The following is an 18612-nucleotide window of genomic DNA, read 5'->3' on the forward strand; positions in this document are numbered from 1 at the left end:
GCAGAGGAAGGCTGTGCTGCAGATGCTAAACAGGACCCCAGCACTCTCAGGCAAACTCACATTTGTCTTCAACACCTGTTGGACTGGGGTCAGATATCTTAAGGATTTAGGTCCTGGCTCTTGGCAGCTGGGCACCTCGTACAGTTAAATTTCAGGGGAATCGGCACCATCACACCTCTTCTGAGACTGCAGTTTTGATTCTTTCTGGGTCTTTCTGCCTCCAAAGGTAGTGAATTAAAAAGAACAGTTTAAAAGCAGCATCTGTGTAAATGGATGTAGAGTTAAGATAGCTGCTGTCTGTCAGGGCCGTTGTTTTAAAGAACAGCATCTCCCTTCTCCTGTCTGACTTGCTGGTAGTCAGGATTTCATTTTCTCTCCACCTTAAGCAGCTGCGGCATGTGAGATGAGAGAATCCAGCCTCTGCTTCCTTGCAAAAGTTAACCGTGTCACTTGCAACTGAGTAGAGCATGAAGTGAATAAGGGCTGTGCTATCTGGGACTGTTGATACAAAAGATCCACAGAACTGTGCCTCCCCTGTTCTTGTGAGTTCACATTTACCTCTGCTTATGCAAGATAATTAAGGAGAGGAAAGTCGACTCACCCACCCTCCGTGTCTCACCAAAATGAAAATGTGGGGACACTCACAAAATGGAACTGCCCATTGTTTTTCATTTCCAAAATGGAACGTGCTGCCTGAGTAGCTCGCCCATTGCTTGTGGGGCCAAATAGGCAAAGCCCCTCCTGTCTGATGAGGAACCTCGCTGGCAGACAGCTGAGGAGGTGGAGAAAAATGATATTCTAAGACTGTCATTCTATCATCTGTTGGAGCTGTAGGTACCGCATATCATGTCAGAGTCTCAGAACATGGAAAAGGAGCCTAAATGGTCCATCTTTTGTACTTGTGGAGGGTTGGTGAACTAGCCTGTGTTACACCTGGGCATACAAAACACATGCAGAGTGGGACAGTTCTTCTGCCCATAAGAATTTAGACTTTAGGTAGAAAATGCAAAGAACAGGAAGAGAAAGGAAATATTCTTTTGGGAACAGAAGAACTAAATGAGCTGCCTAAATCGTGCTGGACACTTCTGGCAGAGGTAGAACTGCTCATTCCAAAGTCAGTGAAAGTAGACCACCAGTAACTCACTAATAGTGAGTGATGACTTGCCTTCTAAATTACAAGAGTAAAATACCTTAGCTCTTTCATTTGCATTTGATTTAAAAAATAAGATATTTCCTCATTGAAAGGGGGAGCAGCATTTTGCCCAGTTGTAAATAGAGTCCTTAAGTGCTGCTTTATGCTTGCTTATGCTCAGCAGATGTTTTCTCTTTCCTTGCAGGACAGGGAACAAGAACTAGAGCAACTGACAAAGGAGCTGCGACAGGTCAACCTCCAACAGTTTATCCAGCAAACAGGAACGAAGGTCACAGTGCTGCCAGCAGACCCTGTTGAAGTGGAGGCCCCACCTGTGGAGCTCGAGAGAGGTGCAGCACCCAGAATGGTTTGGGCGGGAGGGAGAAGGGGATAGCAGTATGCATACCCACTGCATTAACGCCAGCATTTGCACATCAAGTGAATGCTGTGCTAGCGAAGAAGCTAGCGAAATACTGAGAGTATGGTGTCAAATATTTCTCTTAATCCCAACGGGTTAGCAGGCTATAAATAAAACAGTGTATTAGTAACTTCTCTCTCACTGTGGCACAAGCAGAAACTTCGTTGCTGTCCCTCAGCCTCTGCTGTGTTATGTTTGATTCCATGGTTACGTTTTATTCCGTGATCTACTTGCATGGACACCCTTTTTGCAGCATTTTTTTCAGCCCATCAGCTTTCAAACTGAAATGCATAGGGTAGGAAGGTGGGGTGGGAAGACAGAGTGACCAGGACTTAAACATCAGTATTTGAAGAGTGTGAAATTTGTCATTTCAGTGGGCAGAAAGCTTGAAGTTATATATAGGTACAAGTTCTTTCTGCACACTACTGCATGAATGCATTACATGTCTCTATGTGTGTGTTCCTTGTGGGAGAGTAATGATACTGAGTAGCTCTCTGTTTGGAAATGAGCAGAGAGGGTGCATCTCAGATCTCATCGCTTCCAGTTGAGGCATTTGAATTATTTCTGGTATGTAGAACTATTTTTGTTCTTCTAAGCTGCACTAACTCTGCCAGTAAGCGGGAAGGGAGGTGTTCTGTGACATTACCTTTGATGATGACTTTTCTAACTGCCCTCTTTCTTGTGCAGAGCCAACATTTCAGTCGGGGTCACTGAAGCGCCCTGCATCGTCGAGGCAGCTCCCCAGTAACCTTCGGATTCTGCAGAATCCCCTGTCGTCTGGTTTTAACCCGGAGGGCATTTACGTATGACACTGTGTACCTCTAGGAGAGGACCTAGCAAGGTACCCTGGACAAGATACACTTCTCTTTTGTTCTGCCAATGATCAATGGAAGAAGTTTTTTTCTTTTTCTTTTGTTAAGCCACCCTATTTTTTGTCTTCTTCCTCCACCACACTACTTGGAGCCATACCTTGTGCACTGAAGCTGAAGAGACGGAGGAACTGTCTCGATTCAGAATTGGCAGTGGTGAAGTTGCTGTCACACACCTAGAGCGCAAAACCAAATGGAGGTTTTTTTTGCCACTTCAGAAGCGTTTGGGAAAGTATTATTCCATGTATAGGCATAAATAAAAGACTGAGGGTGAAGGAAACCGTGTATGCAACTGATCTGAGGTTTAATTTATTCCTTTTAATCAATGGACGTGTGAATGTTGACCTTTTATATTTTTTATTTTTTAACTTGTGAATAATCATGTCTGGTTGTACATCAGTCTGACAAGGTGACTTTAACGTGCATGTACAGACATCCACCATTGGATCGAGTGCAACGACTTGCAATGCGGGGAGTTGTGTGCTGAACCTCTAAAATGGTTTCTCACCACTGACTTGGTTCGTTTCTGTTGTGGGTCATTTGTCATGTTCTATCGGTTGCTACCTTTTAAGGTTGGAAAAGTGAGTTTGTGGGATTTACTTGCTGTTGAATCTGCCTTGAGCAAAGCACCTAGTGTTCAAAAGACTGACGGAATTTAAACCTTAGCTTGGTAAGAATATTTCCAGCATACGATTGAGGATGCACTAGTTAGATGATATTTTATTATATAGAATGTATATTTGAAATATTTTGCCACGTTGTATATGCCTTTTGAGAAAAGAACAATGTAAGAAGTTGTCTTCGTATATCTTACCAAAAGAGAGTAAGAGGCTTTCACTGTGTGTGATTTTGTACTTTATTTCTGCCAATAGCCATTACAGTGTTCTTGTTTTGCAGTAAATCATGCTGTTGGAGGAGAACAAAACAAAACAACACAAATGAGCATCCTCTCCCAGCCTTCCAGAGTTCACCCAGGTTTTGTGGAGGGAAGAGGCCTGGCAGAGTCCCGTGAGGTCGATAGCAGAGCTTCTGCTGACTTGAGTGGAGCTAGACCAATTTCATACCAGGTCCCTGGTGTAAAATGGTAGACTCTAACCCCTTTGAAAACATAACTGCTGCTCAGTCGTTTACAGAACATGAAGTATGCAAACAGAAAATTAAAACATCTGGTAGGTGTTTTTTCGTTACAAACACCAAACTAACAGAGAAGTAACATGTTACTCTACCGCAATCAAAGTGAGGTTTAGACAAAATGGCCACCAAGTAGCATGTTGAGAGTGGGTCTTGAAATTGGATTGACAGCACGCATACCAAGTTTGTAGAGTAAGTTATTGGCATCAGTGGGACACCTGATATACGTTAGGCTACAGCCTCATGGATGAGATGGAGAATGGATGGGCCTTACCCAGTTGCATTTGGATTTCCTGTTCTAACAGCAGCTCAAACTGTCATCCACACATTTGAGGTCACGATGACGTGAGTGAGAGGGTGTCACAGTGCTGTCACAGGTGTAGTTAATATTTAGGACCCCAGAGCACAAAAATGAAGAGAAACCCCAAAGTGCAGTCAGAGGCAAAACGACAAAACTCCCAATATCCTTGGTAGGGTCAGCATTTTACCACTGGTAGGAAGCTCCAAGCTTTTTAGCCATAGAAAATGTTGAACTCGTAGCATCCTCTTGTGTTGATTTACCGATGTGCAGATAAATGTTAATTTCAATTTCCCTTGTTTTTTCCTTTTTTTTCTTTTTCTTTTTTAAAGAAAAGGAGCTTCCTACTCATACCGACAAACAGGAGCTTTATCAGAGATAGTAGAAGATGAAGGAAGTGGTCAATGCATTTTTTATTCTCCACTTATTAATGGCATCATATATTCTAAAAATGCTGCTGTACTTAGACTAACAGCAACAGATGGGGCTGTGAACATCTACAGAACCTTTCCAAATGGACTCTGAATTTTTACTGTTTAAATTATCAGGTCTTCTTTTTCCCTTGTGAGTGAACTGGAAAATGAGATGTTCCTGCCCAAGGAACCTTCGCAGTGCTCACAATTTTACTGTTAGTTTATCACAATTCTGTGCTCATGTTTACTGTGCCCATAACTTTGTATTGAAAAGAGAATGTGTATATAGATATACATATATATATATATATATATATTAAAAAAAAAAGTAAAATATACATAGTTTCAGGACAATATCTGTCCGAGGTACTTGAGCATATATGCCTTACGTCCTGGGTTCAATTTACAGGAAAAAGAAAAGTCCTTCTCCAGTGAATATCTTGCATCTTCAGCACCTCCTCTTGACACTAGAGAACTGAGGCACTCAGCACCTTGCAAAGTCTGGCCCAAATTATGCTGCATAGGGATGGGGGGAAACGCAAGGAAAAGCCTGTTGCAATCTTAGCCTCATACTGAGATGAAGCAGTTTAAGGTAGATGAGCATACATACCCACTTACTTTTTTGTCAGACTTCAGGTGACTGGTCCATCTCCCACAGATACCGGTTTGAGCTGAACTGAGCTCTTGGGGCATAAAAATCACCCTCTTTCTCTGCGAGGTTATTCCTGAGGTTAGAGGGAGGAGGAAAGGGATTGAGAAGAAGAGGAAGAGCAGCTTTGGAGGGCTTGAGTTATGGTTTCCTCATAGAACCGAGGAAGGATTTTCCCATTGAAGTTAAAAAGTAAAAAATAAAAGAAAGTCATCTGCTGATTGTGTCAGCTGTTTGACTGGAGTGCCAGCCTAGAGCTGGCTCCAAAGTAGCCACAGCATCACCAAGGGGACCCTCCTTATCAGGGCTTTAGCATATGTTGGGGCGGTCTAGAAATCGTTTACAGCTGAGCAAAGGAGAGGCTTTTGTGTCTGAACCTGCCATTTGTGAGACGGCCACAAATCTGCAGCTCCCTCCCTCCGTACTCCTGTTGCTTATTGAATTTCAGCCAGGTTAAAGTTTTGTAGCACTTTCACCCTGTCTGTAAATAAACCAAAAAGAAACGGCATGCCATCACATCAAATGTGAATCGAACAATGCGTTACGGTTATGAAATTGCCTCACGTTACGGCGCTGAGAGTTTTGCTTGTGGTCCATTACAGAACCTCACTCTTTTTGCAGAAATGTAGAAACATTCATTTCCAGAAGTGTTTCAAACCTCCTCATGGGGCATTAGCAGAAGAGAAGTTACACGTACTCATTCTAACGAGTGCCAGATTATGTACTGGCCAGCATGATAATTAATTTTGTTAGCGTTTAATAGTTGAATACGCAAGCACTGCTTTCCAGTGCACAGGGAATTTATATGGAGAACTCCTGAAGTTTATTACTAATGGAAATTAACTGTTATCTCTGCAATCCACGAGGATACAGTTTATTTTTGGTGGCGATGCTATGTTGTTGGGGGAAGGGGGAGTGACTGACTGATGAGTCAGTAGGGTAATGTCGAGGTAAACGTTCTGGGTGCCCAAGCAACGGAGAAATGCAAATCCCACTTTGAAAAGTGAGCTAGGAACCTGCCTCCCATTATCCTTCCGTGGGACTTAGGTTCCCAAGTGCCTGAATTGCTTCTGAAAATGCTATGTTAGCTTTGCGATTACTTGTTTTTATAAACCCTAGCAAGCTGGAAGGAAGTTCTTCAGCGAGAGAACTACCACTAGCATTAGCAATATGCAAACGTGCTTTCGTTGTGAGGTAAGAGGGAAAAGATCTTTTAGTGAAGTTAGTCTCCTCTTGGGGCAATAATTGCCTTCTTTTTAGCTTGATGAGTATATTTTAGTGAACTGGGATCATATGAGTATGAACAAAAACCAGATCTCGTAATTTTTAGTGGGTTATCTTGAAGCATATAAATTCCTGATGTGCATTAACTTGAGTGAATTGGGCCTTAACGATCCGTGTAAATACCAAAACTGTATTCAGATATTTTTTTTTCCAGGAACGAACCCTTAGTGGTCTGTACTGTATCAAAATTGACAAGTGTCAAAGTGTTACTTTATATTACACTTCTCTCTTTTTTTTTTTTACCGAACATTGAAACATGCATGTTTGTTTGCTTCAGTATTTTAATGTTTTGGATGAAGGCCATCAGTTGTATGGAGATGACAAAACAATCACTCTATTTATTCAGTATTGCTGCTTAAAGTTTTCAAAATAAAGCTTTCAATGCCAATATAGTGACTGATTGAGAGCTGTTGGAGCTCGCTCTTCAGCTGGGTTTTTTTTGTTTATTTGTTTTTCATGTTTATAGAAAGCTAAAGAACTGAAACTTGGTATATGAGCTGTTCTACCAGCAAGGAATTATTGCAATAATCTTGTGGGGTGGCTGGGTGTATGTGTGCAGTATATACGGAAATAGGTGCATGCAGTGAATGCTTTGAGTAAATGGACTGCTGAAGAATGTTCAAATCCTTTGCAGTGTTGCGAGCAACTTCCAGGTGCGACCAAATACTGTTTTAACACTTCATACCATTGTGCAATGCTAGGAGGGACTGAATGAGTAGAGGTGGTCTTAAAGGATGAATTCAGAGTCCTTTGAACCAAATAGGGTTTAAGCACAAATGTGTTTCTGAGTTGGGCCTAAAATCACGTTCTGATAGAGAAGTCTTTTCCGTTGCAGCAAGGATGCTTCATTTCAAGCGTGTTCAGTACCTCTGAAAATACAAGCAGTTCCAAGATGGATCAAGCACGTCCACTATATTTAGTGCAAAGGGTATCAAAATGCAGAGGACATGCACGCTTGTGAATACGGCCACCTGGTGAAACTACTCACTGGGGGCTCAGACTGGAAGATGAGAGTTGCTGAAGCTTTAACTTTGAGAAGCAATGCCAACTAACTGTGAAAACACAAATGAGCATTTTCTTACTGCTCTGCTTCAATGCAAGATAAAAATCTGTACTATATGTAACTATATTTTGTCATTTAAAATGCTTCTATTTTTTGATTATTCTCATGGATGGTTGACAAGAGATATTGGATATGCTCCCATACAATAAATTCCCCTCTGAAACTTTGGGTCTTTACCGTTCATGGTTTGCTGGAATTGCAGTGTACCTTTTGCATACATCTCATCTACAGCTGAACTCTGTCCATCAGAGAACATGGTCTTCTGTGTGTCTGGAGCTCAAATGCTTTCAGAAATAGCCTTGTGTTGAGAGTGACACTGGCTGCTCTCAAGTGACAGTTTACCTGGGGGCAGGGGACACGCGCCTGGTCAGTGTGGGCCTCTACCAGACAGTGTGCACATACTGTATTTTCAATACAAATACAGCCAATAAATTGAAGGGATGATGGAGCTTGTTTTTACCTGAAGAACTGCCACTAAGATTCATATTGATCCCCAAATAACAGAAAGGGTCGGCAACTCAGAGAAAATATAACTGCTAAGCAGGGAGGCAGGGGTTGTTAGATGATGATCAGAGAGGGGAATTGAGTATACAGAACCTTCAAAGAAAAGCAAGGTGCATATGCTTCAGCAGGAGGAAATCGAGCATTGAACAGAGAGCTGAAGGCTTGATTCAGGTTTAATACCTGTGCTGAAGACAGCGGGGCACATGAAGATCACTTGTGTTCATTGTTGTTGATCAGGTGGACTTGCCACAGTCAGGGAACAGTGATTTCAGCTATCCAAATACAGTCCTTAGGCTAATGTCCTAACAAATCTCTTTTCCTAAACCAACTGAAGCTCAGTCTTGTTAGATGTGAAGATAAATGAGCTACCAGTAGTAGTGCTGTTGACAGACAGAGGAGGTCATGAGCTTCACTGAAGCCCTCACTAGCAGCATTCATACTGGCAGGACCGTGTAAGTTTGTAGAGGACCTCTGCTACTGAAAGATGCCATTTTCTGCTTCTGTGCAAGTCACCGAGCTGCTTTTTGTGGTAACTAAGGCTTCCCATTGTGCTCCAGTAGAGCCAGTGGCACAGCTAATGGTTCTGATCTTTTGCTTTGCCTTTAAAGAACAAAGCGGTGCTGCAGCACTAACTAGCGCCGTATAGCTGGACGAGTTGCAAAACCAAAGCAGATCAATGGTCCATTATGTTTAAAAGCTTTTCTGAGTTCTTCTGCCTGTCACACCCTTGTTAGCTAGGTGATATTTCTTTGTAGTCCCAAATTTGAATGGTTGTTTCAACTGAGTTCTTTAGTGTCTGATGTGGGACACAGTAAGTGACTGTCAGTTATTGTCTTTCTTGAAAATGATATATTTGCTAGCTTTGGTAATGTAGCTATTGTCAATGAGTGAACACTGACTAGGTCAGCCACTGTTTCATCATTAATTTTCTCCAGAAATATTGGATGGAGATGATCTCAGCTGGTCTGGTTTCTTCTACTTTTCCAACTGGTTGTGCTGTGTACTTTGTCCCTTTCCTCGCAACGAGTTCCCTGTTCTGTATGCTGTCATGTCGCCAAACTATGGCTTTGAGTTGCTAAGCATAAGCTACTGTTTGGTGGGTGACTTCATAGAATCATAGAATGTCCTGGGTTGAAAAGGACCACAATGATGGCATAGTTTCAATCTCTCTGCTATGTACAGGGTCACCAGACCAGGCAGCCCAGGGACACATCCAGCCTGGCTTTGAATGCCTCCAGGGATGGGGCATCCACAACCTCCATGGGCAACCTGTTCCAGTGTGTCACCTCCCTCTTAGTGAAAAACTTCCTCCTAACATCTAACCTAAACCTCCCCTGTCTGCATCTTTATTGTACTGGGGTCTCCAGGCCTGGATGCAGTACTGCAGATATTGCAGGGAGCCTCTTTGTCGTGTGCTAGTAATGCAAGAAGAAACTTGATACAAAGAGATGATAAACTTACCTGAGCACCCTCCCCACTGGTCTCATTGGCTCAGCCATTGATTGTGCCCGCATGCCACTTCTGGCGTGTGTGTGTCTCTGAGCAGGAAACTTCCTCGGTGTCCTGTAGACAGCCCTGGTGTTTCTCCCCCATGCATTTGATTTGCTCTCCAGCAACTCCTGGCTAGAATAACTATCCTCTTTTGATTGTTTTATTTTCTAGAGATGCTTTTCAGATCTGAATCCCTGACTATGGAAAGTTCTGCAGGAGTCATTAGAGTAATCCTTTTTATTTAGTTATCCAGGAGCTTAACATGGTGTAACAGCTACACAGCAGAAGGAATTCTCAACTGAAAGAGCTAACAGCTGGATGTCAGTCTCTGGTATTTGCTTTGGTCCACATGAGTTAACTATGTATTACTTTGATTTCACCAGTCCTCTGAGTCACAGTTGTTGCGGAAAAGGAGGGTTACAAAACAAACGTGAAGTCGAGTCAACAGGACAGATTCCTGTGCAATAACACATTAGTGTTTGGTCTGCAACAGATATAGGCTATTTCCAACACCTCTCTCATAATTTCATTCATTCATTAACTAAATACACGTTGGCTTGTTCCCCAGTAGCATGCTTTCATTTGTACTTTTCCTCCAAAATACAGAATTGATGCTGTTGTTTCAGCTATGTTTTCCCTTTCTGTGCATATTTTTGCACGCACTCTTTTGTGCTTGTTGTTCCAGCTATGCACTTTGCCTTGCTTTACCTCCTCGCAGCAGGAAAAATAAATAAATCAACAAATAAAGCAGTAAATAATTGGGAGATCTACTAAGATAACACAATATAAAAGAACTAATACTTTATCCTGAACCAAGGTGGAAGGAATAAAGCTTTCATAGAATCATAGAATCCTTAGAGTCGAGTAGAGACCTCTGAAGGTCATCTAGTCCAACTCCCCTGCAACAAACAGGGACACCATGGCTAAATCAGGTTGCCCAGGACCTTATCCAACCTTGCCTTGCAAGTCTCCATCCAGAGTCTGGAGGGGGTAGAGGGCAGAAGAAGTGCACCAACTAAAACATCTGTAACTTGATTATTTGTCCTTCAGCTTCTTTCACGACATGTGTGATGGAGGGTGAAGGGAACCATTCAGTTTTAGAGGCAATGACCAAGTACCACGGGGTACCATCAGCAGCTGTTGTGAAAATATAATGCAGGCCAGCCTTCAAATGGGGAATAACTGGAATTTCTTAATAGCACATGTAGTTGCATGTGTCACAGGCTGCAATAATATATCCCTTGCACTAGATTCACCAGACTGCTTTTGATCAAATGCTACGTGTGAGAAAAGATTATTTGACTTTCACAGTCAGAATTAACCTGAGTGAACTTTGATCAGTGAGGTAGAACTGCCTTTCTGGGAAGCTGATATAAAATCCAAGAACACCAGCCATCATTTAACTACAGCACCGCTGCTGTAACGTTGCCTTAACAGTTCCCTTGACCTAAAAAATCTGCATCGTGGTTACCACAACTATGGCCTGGATTCTTCACTGTATGTTGCTTGTCTCATGTTCAAAATGAGCGTGGATGAGACAGAGACACAGCTAAATGACAAAGGTAAGGATGTCCAGTAGCTGAGTGCTGGTGTGTAAGGTTTCACTAGATGCAGGGCACTGGGTAATCTTGCCCCTTTGACTCTATCAAATCACTGCAATTACAGCGAGGTCTACACGAGAGGGCAGCAGTACATGCCTACATGCCTGGAGCAGCAGTTGCACAGCAAGCTGGAAAGCAGATTGTCTGGGCACACAGCACACAAGAGAGAATCACGTAAATACACAACATCCCATCTTTATTTGTGTTATTTCTGAACCGACGCAGTAATGCTTACAATGAGCTGTGTCCTTGTAGCAGCGAGTGTGGTTGAGGCACAACTGATGCAGTTCCCAGGCCTGGTAACTTTCTAAAACCTCTACTGATGTGAGCTGAAACATTCTACTGTGCCTGGTGTATTTCTCTGGGACTGAGAAGTTCATTTATTTTACAGCTCTGCCACAGATTTCCTGTGTGTGACCCTGGGAGAGCTAATATAATCCCCCTGGATTGGAGTCCCCCTGCTGTAAGCTTGAGATAATGCTGTTTCATCCCCTTTGACTTTGTCCACACGTACTGCAAGCCCTGTGAGGAACCATGCCTCATTTCCTATTTCTTTTGTAAATAGCACTTAGCCCACTCTGGTCCTGATCTTGGCTGTGCCATCTAGATACTATTGCAATAAAGTCTATCTTTTCATGGTACCAAGAGGATGACATGAAGTCACTCTGAGTTACCATTACTCTAAGTGAGAGCAACATGCAGACCTGATAGGGGAAGATGGAGGTTTCTGAAGGTGAATTCTTGTTCAGCTTTGAACTGCTTTTTTTCTCTAAAGGGATAAAAAGGGAAGGCAAGTTAAGGAATAAAAACCCTCTTATTTCAACTTCACTTCAACCACTTCTTTCAAAGTGATGCTATTATAAGAGGCGGCCTAGGTCTTTTCCCAAGTGATATGTGCAGCGCGTTGTAGCTGATCAGTACAAATGATTGACTGAGAACACTGAATGTGCTCAGTGGTCCTAAGCGTTCCAGTATTTCCACAGGTCTGCTGATGCCCTAACAACATGCGAGCACCTAGTAATCTGCTGTGAAATGTTGCCGTTTCAGGGTTGTCTGTAGAAACCCTTTGGTATTAGAGAAGAGAGAAAGTGCACAAGAGTTCAACTATAGAAGCAGGCTGCCTTCCTGCTCAATTAAGTTCTCACTGCTACCTTTATCCACAGTTACCTGGGGAACTGTTCAGCTGGAAGCACCTGCTTCTGGGTGCTTCTGGCACCTGCTTCGGCAGGAAAAATGGACTTAGCCCATCCCAGGTATGCAATCAGACAGGACAACCACTTATATGCAAAACCAGGCCTAGCAGCCTGAGAAGTGTGAGTACCTGGTGAAATTGCTTGCTTGACATTGTTGGAACACAGCCTAAAGTTCTCAAGAAGGAAGATCTGTTGCATATGAACACACACCTATCTGCATTTAGTCAGGGCAGTACTACTATTGCTTTTGTTGAATTGGAAAACAAAGGCCCAGGGAGGTGAAGCACCTCCACAGAATACCCATCACCTCTATGTACCAACTTCTGAATGTGAATCCTTTACTAAAATGTCCATTCTGATCTCACAGAAAATGCAGAGTTCTCCAGTAATGTTTTGCTCAGGCTGGAGGGCCATCTGGCTTAGCATCCAGTCTTTAGCTCCTGAGCAAGAGGTAAATGAATAGAGCTCAACAGTAGGCAGTACTGCGGTCTGGGGTTACCAAAATATCCTACACAGAGAAAGCTGCTCCTAACCCTTCAATCAGAGGATTAATCCTATTCTGATAGCAAAAGATTTGTCTGCTTTTCAAATGAAGCAATGGAAGCACTTCAAAAGGAGTGACTTTTAATATCTCCATTTGCAAGCGTTGGGCCAGTTCAATCAATAAAGCCACAATGATTTTACCTATGAAATCCAATTAGTTTGTTTTAAACTTGAAGTTTTATCCTGCAAAATGAACGTTTTCATCCACCATTGATTTTAGCACAGCGGTTTCAGAAATGCAGGAGGAGTTTGGCTCCTCACAGGTTTAAGCCAATTTAAGTTCATTTGCAGGGACTGCAAAGTGGAAAAGCTGGAATTAACAATGATAACAAGCTGTTATATGATGAAATCTCAGGTTTGTTTTCTTATAGTGCAGATCATCAAGACTCCTGTTACCTTCACCAGTTTCTCAGCTTGAAGAAGTAAAAATACTCCTAGAGCCTGACCTAACAGTAAGGGTAATCCTCCCGGCATGGTTCTGTCTCATTCTGGCTGTTAGAGATGCATACATTCTCTGATGCATGCAGACAGGTGCATGGCATTTCATGGCATCTGTGTCTGATTAAAGCCAGAAGGTGAAAATGTAACTGAAGGATATTAACCAAAGGATCTCAGTCTGAACTATGCGGTTTTGGGATGGCTGTATCTGCAGATAAAAAATTGAGTCTATTACGATTTCTTCTTAAGGTAACTGTACTTAGCTAACTGGTACTTACGCCAGTAAATACAAGTTGCCTGTTTAGCTAGGAAAGCAGAAAAACCAAAACAAAGTGAACTTTGATTATAGCCAGATTTAGTTGCAGTGGCAGAAGCAGTAACCACGCGTGGTATGTTTTGATTTGAAGACACATCAGAATCTACGGTGTTTTGAAACCAAGCATCAAAAAAGTGGGCAACTCACAGTGTTGCTTCTGCTGTTATTCATGGTTGCATGGCTGAACTGCAGTTTCAGCTACCTCCTCCTGGCTCAGCCAGAAGCTCATCTCACAATGCAGAAGTGCCTTCAAAGAAACGTTCTCTTGATGGCAGTGTCATGTTGAGTAGACTTGCAGGCCACACCTGTGAAAATGAAACAGATCCCCTCTTTACAGGCTTGTACAGATGCAAATGATGTGACTGTATATATTAGGGAAAAAGAGTACCCTAAACTACAAGCATGCTGTTTCTGACCAGGCAGCTGGAATCCTGGATCTGAGAAACAAAAATAAGGGACACACAGTACCTTGTCACTGAGTTTGACAGACAACTCAGTTGCCCTCTGCCTCTTTGAATGTACAGACCTACTAAACCCAAGCAGACCCCTGATATTACTGCCTACTTTTAAAACAGTTATAGCAGGCAGCACTCAGAGATTGCAAGAAACAGTTGGGCTCTTGGAAATGCCTTCTAGGCCTGGCAAGACACCGATGGCAGCACACATCCCAGAGATGGCTCCTGGGGCATGGCGTACAGATTACTCACGACGGTCATTTGAAATAACTGTACTTACCCTGTAATTTACAGCACAGGACCAGCTTCTAGGCATTTTGTATAGCTGCTTCATGTTTCACAGACAGGTGGAGAGATCTTCACTTTGCTCGTTTCTCTGTTCTGTAGAACAAGCTGCAGTCCCAAGCTTACACGGGCATTTTTCTCTATGGATGGACTAGGAGTGCCCACAAACACTGCCTGATGACAGCATCCCCTTAGACCACGCTAACTGCTCTCTCAGGTGTAAGGAGATGCTGAAGACTTCTCTCTGGAACAACAGAGGGCACCACTCCTCGCTCAGAGAGCTGCAGCTGGAAGAGGAGCGGCTTTGTATCGATGCAAAAGTTCGCTAAGTAGAACGTTTCCCTGCTGTATGTGCTTTGGATCGTATGCTTTTTCTCCCCCGAGGAGGCTCAGCCCTGCATCTCCCACTGCTGCAAGAGGGCTCTGGATAAGAGCTGCGCTCAGAGATGCACGCTCTCTCTTGGGGATCTCATTGCAGTCTGCACGGGGTCATTAGGCACTCGCTTGCTGTGCAATGATTTGGTATTAGGGTCTTAATATGAGGTAGGAGGAAACTAAAGTGCCAGCTGCAGCCCTGGCTCCTGCGCACACCCATATGTGTTTGTTTACAGCGAGTCTGTAACATAAAATGCATCATTACGCTGCAAAGCAGGGCTGGAATCCAGGTTCCATCTCTCAGATGACCACGTTATCTCCTCAGCCTTCTTTCTCGGCAGCGGGCCGAGCGAGCAAAGCTAACGCGTCCCGTTAACGCCGCCGCCTGAGGGAACGCGCGGCCCGCCACGGCTTCCCCGCGCCGCCCGTTGCCATGGCACCGCCTTGGCCCCGCCCCCTGGGCGCACCTCCCTCCTCCCCCCCCCCCCCCCCTATTCCCCCGTGGCGCAGCACGTGCCGGGCAGCGTGCGCGGCGGTCAGGTGGGCGCGCGCGTGACGGCCGTGGGTGCCTCGCGCTGCGGCGAGCCGCCGGCATTACCGCTGCAAAGCCGGGATCCGGGCCTGCAGCCGTCATGGCCAGGGAACGTGGAGCGGGGCCATCGGAAGGGTCACTGCTCTGGGACGGCTGCCCCGGAGACAGCTCGGAGGGCTGCGGCCCAGTCTTTAGCTCAGAGCCGTGCCAAGGGATGTGCGGATGAGCGGCTGCTCCTGTGTAGAGATGCTTTGCAAGCAGCTGCCAACTGTGGGGCTGAAGCCTTGGCTACTGTGTCAGTAAAGTGCGGGGTGCATCGAGTCTGCTTCAGCATCCATCAGCCCAGTGGGCTCCGTAGTGCAGACGGGACTCTGAATACACTAGGACAGCCCTATTCTGCTGAGTAAGAGGGTGCTGCATTTACGTAGCTCTCAGAAATGGCTCAGTTGTGAGAGTGCAGCGACCGCAAGCTTTTCAGTTTTGGTATCTGGTTCTCTGGCTTTGGTCAGGATGGAGATGTATAGCACACAGACCTGGCTCGCTTCAGCTCTAAGGGGGATGAGCAGGGGTGCAGCCTGGAGGTGCTTCCCTGGGCTGCGGTCACACAGACAGCAATGTCTGTACTTGGGGATCTGCTGGTACCAGGGGATGGAGGGACCCAGCTCAATGAGTGCTCAGACAAGATTTGTGCCAGTTAGTGTTGTGTCCTTTCTGGTAGACTGAGCACCTCGCTGCCATAAACTCAGTGGGGAAGGGAATGTGGATGCGTTTCTAGTATGGAACAAATCATTTTCTTATTTGATCCCAGAAGATCTTGGCTGAGGTAAAAGATCTGCCAAGGCTGGTGGAAATCAGTGCACGTGCTTGTAGCCTGCACCAGGATAAATAGAGACAGGGAAACTGAGCTTTGGAAATACATGATAGGGAAGAAAACAACAACCGAAGGTCTCTATGGATGCTGGAGAAAGCTGTCCCCAGACCCTGGGCCTTACAGAGCTGCCTAAAACCATGGTCCCAGCTGCCTGAGAAGCACAAGGCCATGGCCTGCCACCCGTGCCATGCATGACCTGTCGCCTCCAGGCACTGCCAGGCAGGAGGAAGCATGCTGGTGCCCCAGGAGCAGGCAGCAATGTGTTCAAGGAGGCAGAGAGAGCCATGCTGCTTGACCTGGGTGATGGAGGCAGCGGCGAGGTTTGTGTGTCCTGTGACTGCATAAGGGACCCGGAGACAAGTAGCGGCAGCATCTTGCTCTGCCTGGATTTGTTTGGGACTTGCACAGCTGCTGCTATCAGCAGGTGAGCCACCAATTTCTCTGAGCTGTTCTGCAGCATAGCCAGCAACAGTGCAGAGAGACTGAGGCTTTCTTGAGCTGGTTCTAAAAACGACAAGAGGAAATTAGGCATTTCTGTTTCTTGTTTTCTTTAAGGTCATGTTTTAAGTACATTTCTGCAGCTAACAGGCAGGAAACTTCTCAAGTGAAGGCAAAGATCACATGACTTCAGGAGCCGATGTTCAAAGAGGAAACACACTGTAGGACCTGCAGACTATAAATTTGCCTGTGCTGAAACACTGCAGTGCATGCAGTCCCCAGGCTTGCTGAGTACTGAGCACAGTCAGTCTGCCCCAACTAGCAGTAAAAATTAAACCAAGCCAACAAACAAAAAAGCTCCAAAACTTAGGTCCTATTTCAAAACCAGTTACGCTCAAGAAACAGACTCACACTGACTTAATTGGTAGGTTGGGCCTTTCTTAAACAGAGTCAGTAGTCAATTTGACTTTTGTGACTGTAGTCTTTCCAAACATAAAACTTTCATTGCCTTAAGTGGGAGTTATATGATATTACCTTCCACTGGCTTCACAATCTGCATTTGGCATGCTTTGGAACCTTGGAACCTTCTGTGCCGTTATAATATAGTGGGTAAGTAAGACCTGTTTTCAAACTTTATTGCTTAAGAAAATACATTTACCCCCTTTATGTTGTGTCTTGTGGTTTATGAGAAAGACAGTTTCTATCCCAACATATGTCATACATACGGCATCCAGTCCTGCACTCTTAGCACCAGGGAAGCGCAGGTAAGAGTTGCATGTATTATAGAGTTACAGAAAGTAGGTAGGAATAACGAGCACTGATATTTGCATGTAAGTGAATATATATTTAAGCCTGCCAGCCTGTTGTCTGCTGTTTAGATGTATCTATTTAACTTTGAGAAAATGTAAAACATACAGTTTGGCTTAGGCTCCAAAGGGATCTGAGGAAGCCTGGAATTGAATGGAAACCTGAAGAGCCGACTCTTCGGGTCCCTCCTGGCATTTGCTTTTTGCCTCCAGCAGCAGTGGGTTATCAGCCCCAATTACAAGCCTCTTTTAAAACTGGTTGCTTTTGTTAGGCAGTGGTATTATCTGAACACACATATTTTGCCTTTATGTTTTATGTAATAAATTAACAGACTCCATTGACGCTGTAACTTGGCATGAAATCATTTGGCACGCTTGATTCAAGGGCTAATAAAAATAAGCCATCCTGTTACTGCACACGGTAAACACTGAGACTGGTAAAACGCTGTCAGGATCTTGGTTTATAGCCCAATGAAATCTAAGCTGATCCGTATTCCCAAAAGCTGGAAATGTGACAAAGACACAGAGCCTGGTCCTCACTAGGGTTTCACACCACCCATGTTGTGTAGGAGGGGTAACGACGGGCTTTGAAAAGTAAAGAGAAGTGCTCAAAGTGCTCATGGCTTTGCCATTTCTGTGCATGTCATAAACTGGCAGGAAGGGCTTCACGTACAGTAAGGCCCATTCCCTCCCTGGTGAGAGGGTGCAGGAGCACGGCCAGCCCAGTGTAGCTGGTTAGGTATGCAGGTCAAAGCAAAGTGGCTGCTGTGCTGCAAGGCAGAAGGGCTGCACCCAGCTCCCTTTCATCCCTGTGACAGCCCCATACACGGAACAACAGCATCTATGGCCGGCGGCAGTTCTTAACAGTGCCTTCGCTACACTTTGCTTTCAGCCCACAGCAACCGATCTCCACAGGTACAGGGGAGTGAAATAGCAGCCCTGAGACTGGATGGGAAATATCACAGATTGGGATCTTTCTATGGTATCTTTTTCTAGCAGAAATTAACGTTACTATAGTTTCCACACAGAGAGACACACACCTACTTCTTAACAATCGTGTTTGAACAGTTTAAGAGAAGAACTCATTTTTCACCCGATTTGTACATCCTCTTGTATCCCAAAGGCCCGCTGGAGTCAGCACAAGTTTGCTGTGATATCCGCACTCCAACTTCATCCTGTCGGCGCAGCCGAGTACTGGTGCTGAGGAGCCAGAAGAGGGAGCAAGAAGCACTCTCTATTGCTCTCTTACATAAATGCAGGCTACTGTTGAAGGGCTTCCTTAATTTTATTTCCCTGGAACAGGAAGAAGTTGGGGAAGAAAAGGTGATGAGCGGCTCAGATGCGGAGGTCTTTAGGGCAGCGTATTTGCATGCTGTGCGTTACCCACATGCTCTCACTGCTCCGCTCCCCCTCCTGCCCTTCCCCTGCCCCAAAGGTTCAGCTTCCCTAGCTGATTTCCAGGCCGGGACATACATCATTCCTTTGGAGTTCAGGTACTCTTGGAACT

At 44.6% G+C, this 18612-nt stretch overlaps 1 protein-coding gene across 3 annotated transcripts in view; it reads left to right on the forward strand.

Annotated features, from left to right (window-relative positions):
* RASSF8 (Ras association domain family member 8) overlaps positions 1-4169 on the forward strand; it is a 74149-nt gene extending 69980 nt beyond the window's left edge. For all 3 annotated transcript variants that reach the window (XM_072327213.1, XM_072327217.1, XM_072327216.1), the window contains 2 exons: positions 1338-1482; positions 2238-4169. In XM_072327213.1, the coding sequence (XP_072183314.1) occupies positions 1338-1482; positions 2238-2359 (267 nt within the window). In that variant the 3' untranslated portion in view covers positions 2360-4169. The remainder of the gene's footprint in view (positions 1-1337; positions 1483-2237) is intronic.
* The last annotated feature ends 14443 nt before the right edge of the window (positions 4170-18612 follow it).

The sequence above is a fragment of the Excalfactoria chinensis genome, chromosome 1 (assembly GCF_039878825.1).
Source record: "Excalfactoria chinensis isolate bCotChi1 chromosome 1, bCotChi1.hap2, whole genome shotgun sequence".
Classification (NCBI taxonomy): domain Eukaryota; kingdom Metazoa; phylum Chordata; class Aves; order Galliformes; family Phasianidae; genus Excalfactoria; species Excalfactoria chinensis.